Genomic DNA, 3,972 nt, shown 5'->3' with positions numbered 1-3,972 from the left:
GGTGGGGGGCGGGGAGGAGGGGATGTGGGGCTGGGGAGAGGGGCAGCTTCTTGGCTGGGGAAAGGGGTTGCTCTTTGGTGTTCTGCTTGCCTGCAGGCGGGCTTTATTTCCTCCCCCAGCTGAACATCTGTTGTGTCATGGCAACTCACTCATGTAAATTGCCATGAGTTAGATTAGGGACCTGAACATCTGTCAGTGCCCTTGATGTCACTTTCAGTACTCACTATAACATTGTTCAGTCCATTGTATTTACCTCCCATTTAAATGTCATTTATTGTCTAAATCATTTCACATTTGTAATCTGCATGGTTTGAGAACCATCTTAGTTAAGTGTTTTGCTTTGTATTACATTTTGTCTTCTCCTGTCTTCACCCTGTTTCTGTCTTTCCTTGCATGCTCAGTACCAAAACTTTTTTTTCAAGAAACTGATGACAAAACTCACTTTCATTTTGACATGGATGAAGATCAAGTCACCAAAATGTTTCTCCAGTCATGTTAATTCAAGCCTTGACATGTCTGCCACTCACATCCATAGAAAGCTACATGTACAGAAAAGTTCTGCCCTACTAGAAAGTGGTGGGCCCTCTGTTCAAAAGATGTTGCTGCCTGTGATTAAAAAGCCCTTTGTGGATTATCCTTTCATGATGATCCAGTCAAATACTCACACCAGGACTGTGGATATGAAAGCTGTTAAGAAATGGAAAAGCCTAAAAGTAGAAAGGATACCTGCCATTCCTGGCTTTCTAGTGTGCAATAAGCTATTACTGACTGTAAGTTTATAGTAATTTTTAGCACTTCTTTAATCCATAGATTGTAAAGTGCTTTGTTGAGGTGAATAAGCATTATTATCCCCATTTTAGATGCATACTAAGTGGCTTGACTAAAGGGACACAAAATCAATGGGTGGATCAGAAGGAAAATTCAGGTCTCAGAGCTCCTAGTAAAATGTGAGATCCATTTTCTTATGCTGCTTTACTATTGTCAATGCTACTGGCATAAAAAATGATAACAGTAATAGCACAGTGTTCTTAGCTTTGAGGTTTATTAGCAAGGCTACATCCTGATCAAAAGTAAAGTTCAGTTACTAATTTTTGTAAAATTGAAATGCAGAAAATTATTCCCTTTAAACTGTAAATAGAAAAATATTGAAGGGAATATTTTTGCCTTATACAGCCAGGCTACAGTAATAAATATGGCATTTTTAATTTTCTTTTCTTAACATTTTATATTTTTTACTAGCAGACAGTGAAATTTGGATCACTGATGTCATCTTAGAAATTTGCCAGTAAGGATAAGAAGGATAAAAATCAAGATAATAAATCTAATAAGTCAGAAATCTTTAATCCTGTTCATGACTAATATACAAAGACTAGAAATAGTCATAATGAAAACCAGTATAGTTGTATGAATCCTAAATGTAAAGAGCAATTTGAACATTCTTTGTATAATGATTGGGCTTATGTATATTAAAATGTATATTTCATATACACAGAAAACTACATAGTAGCTTGGTGTATATCTTCTGTAAAAATGCTTTTCTACTTTGATGTTGGCAGTGTCTAGTGTCCCCCTGACAAGGCTTCCTTCTTTCCTTAATGCCTCTGTAGTTCTCTTTAAGTGTTCAACACATCTTCAACAAGCTATTCCTCAAGTAGCCCTATCTGTTTGCATCCTTCCTTTGCTTTCAAATGAACAGTGCCACGTTAAAGAAATTTCAACCGCTGCATTTTGGACACTCAAAAGGAAAGGGTTAGCAAAACAAAATCATCTGCTGCCTTAGAAGCATCCTCATTAGTACTTAATAAACTGCTGTACCCTTTTGTTTCAATGCTTGTTTAGTTCTTATGTGAATTCTTTTATTTCTGCAGCTTGAGGATCCTGCCATTAGGTGGCAGATGGCCCTTTACAAAGATTTACCAAACAGGACGGAAAATACCTCTGATCCAGAGAAGACAGTGGAAAGAGTTCTTGATATAGCTAATGTACTTTTTCACCTGGAACAGGTTAGACTTTTCTTTTTCATAGCAGCAAGTGTTTAGAATTGCAGGCAATATGTCACAGTATTAACCAAGGATTTTTGTTTGTTTGTTTTTAATAATGTTTTTTTCTCCCTGGGGTTAACCCTCCTTATGGTGTGGCCCTTATCTTAATAGACAGAAAACTTCATGATTCTCTCACTGTTTGTTACAACATCAACAATTGCTTAACTGGAAAAGTAGTAAGAAGCCTGACGAAGGGTGTTTGTGCCTGAAAGCTTGCAAAGAAGAATTTTTCCAACTATTTGAGTTGGTCCCAAAAAGGAATATTGGATTTACTCAGAGAACCTTCTCTGCCTATGTCCTTAGATCAACATGGCTACAATCTATACCCCTGAAAGCAGGTGTTTTGAAATTTTAAATCTGTTGTAGTGTCATTTAGCTAGCACCATGTAATCACTTAGCTCTCTGTACCATCTCTATTGCTGCTGGTTTGCCATAATTTTAAGAAGACTAGATTAAATAATAAAATATACAATTTAATAGCAAATATTTGGGCAATTTGAAAACAATTATGTTGCTGTTGTTGTTGTTAGTATTGTTGCTATTATTATTATTATTATTATTATTATTAATAAATCTGGCCATTCAAATGTCATACTGTAGTTGTAGCAATCTAATTACTGTAAATTGGTTTTAAAAATGGCATTTAATGAAGGAACAAAAGTGAAGAATACTTACAAAATGAGCCTGAGAAAAAATGTCCACATTTAAAAGGTAGAAAATGGCTTGTATTGTCTACATTTAAAAGGAAGAAAACAGTTGCTCATCTGGAAAGATTGACAACACTAGCTATGTTCTGATAATCGGTTGTACAGCAAAGTATGAGTCAACAGGTAGGTTTTAAATTCACTCTGGCTGGTACAGAGATGCAAGCTGCAGTTATAAGTGCTAGTCTGACCATCTGCCATCATTTCTGCCAGAGTCTTTCATTTCTCTCAGGGCATATACAGATGCTACACTTAGTGACCCAACTAGGGTTCAGCTGACTTAAGTCCTGAACTGTGCACAGGTTCTGGGACGTTTCATCAAGCAAAAAAATGGCCATCTGATCTAATTTAGTTCATCCACTTGCAGACTTGACACTTAGAGTGAAAACAGACATTGTCCAACTTTAAACATTTTTAAGATGACACAAATGCTTAGAAAATAGACGTCCTTACCCTTCATTGTGCCACATGACAGGAAAATCAGTGGCATGACAAAAGATAGTAATAGACTCTACCACTTTATTGTTGCTGACATCTATTGCCTTGTGGCACTTTCCCTGCTTAGCCAGCCCCAGGGTTCTTGAGCAGTGAGGAAAGCAGGGAAATCATATTGCCCCTTGCTCCTCACCATCAAGGGCCGGACAAGGGGCAACATGTGTTTTGCCCAGTAAAGCAGATCAGTTATGCTGTGACATACCATGGCACAGCTGATTTGGTGGTGTCTATTTCTAGTCTTAGATGGACCTAACAACAGTAAGGTTGATCTAAGTGATCTGTACAGTTTCCAGAAGGTTAGATCAGGCAAAAAATGGCCCACCCAATCTAACTTTAGTTCACCTAGGAGATGAACTACCTAGACCGGATTAACCTATACCTGATCTTACCTGAACATGTGTACCAGCTCAGCCCTAGATGGACAACCTCCCCAAACCCCTCCTGTGAACCCATTAACTACCTCCACCTTGACTTAAATCATGTTCCAGGCACAGCTCCCAATACCAGCAAATGTGTACATACACGGGACCTGATCTATGATCCATGTGGCTTAAAGTGAGCCACATGATTGTAAATGGGATCTGAGGAACCATATGTACATGTTCAAATCATGGTCCCAGGGATGGAAAAGCCCAGCTGTTCATAGCACAGTGTCAGGGGTCTGTTTTTCTTCCTCTTCCCTGCTTGACTTGGCTGTCATTAGCTGTTCCCCCTCTCCCCCCCCCCCCAAA

General features: G+C 38.3%; 1 protein-coding gene across 1 annotated transcript in view; it reads left to right on the top strand.

The window, feature by feature from the left end:
• The window catches only part of RYR2 (ryanodine receptor 2), a 784,157-nt gene that overhangs the window by 565,392 nt on the left and 214,793 nt on the right, over window positions 1-3,972 (top strand). Inside the window, exon 74 of the mRNA XM_019526720.1 lies at window positions 1,869-2,003. Within this exon, the coding sequence (XP_019382265.1) occupies window positions 1,869-2,003 (135 nt within the window). The remainder of the gene's footprint in view (window positions 1-1,868; window positions 2,004-3,972) is intronic.

This window comes from Gavialis gangeticus, unplaced genomic scaffold (genome assembly GCF_001723915.1).
Source record: "Gavialis gangeticus isolate Ggan-Ray unplaced genomic scaffold, GavGan_comp1, whole genome shotgun sequence".
NCBI classification, from domain to species: Eukaryota; Metazoa; Chordata; order Crocodylia; family Gavialidae; genus Gavialis; species Gavialis gangeticus.
Note: the sequence above shows the minus strand (reverse complement) of the source record. Positions and strands in the feature narration are given on the sequence as shown.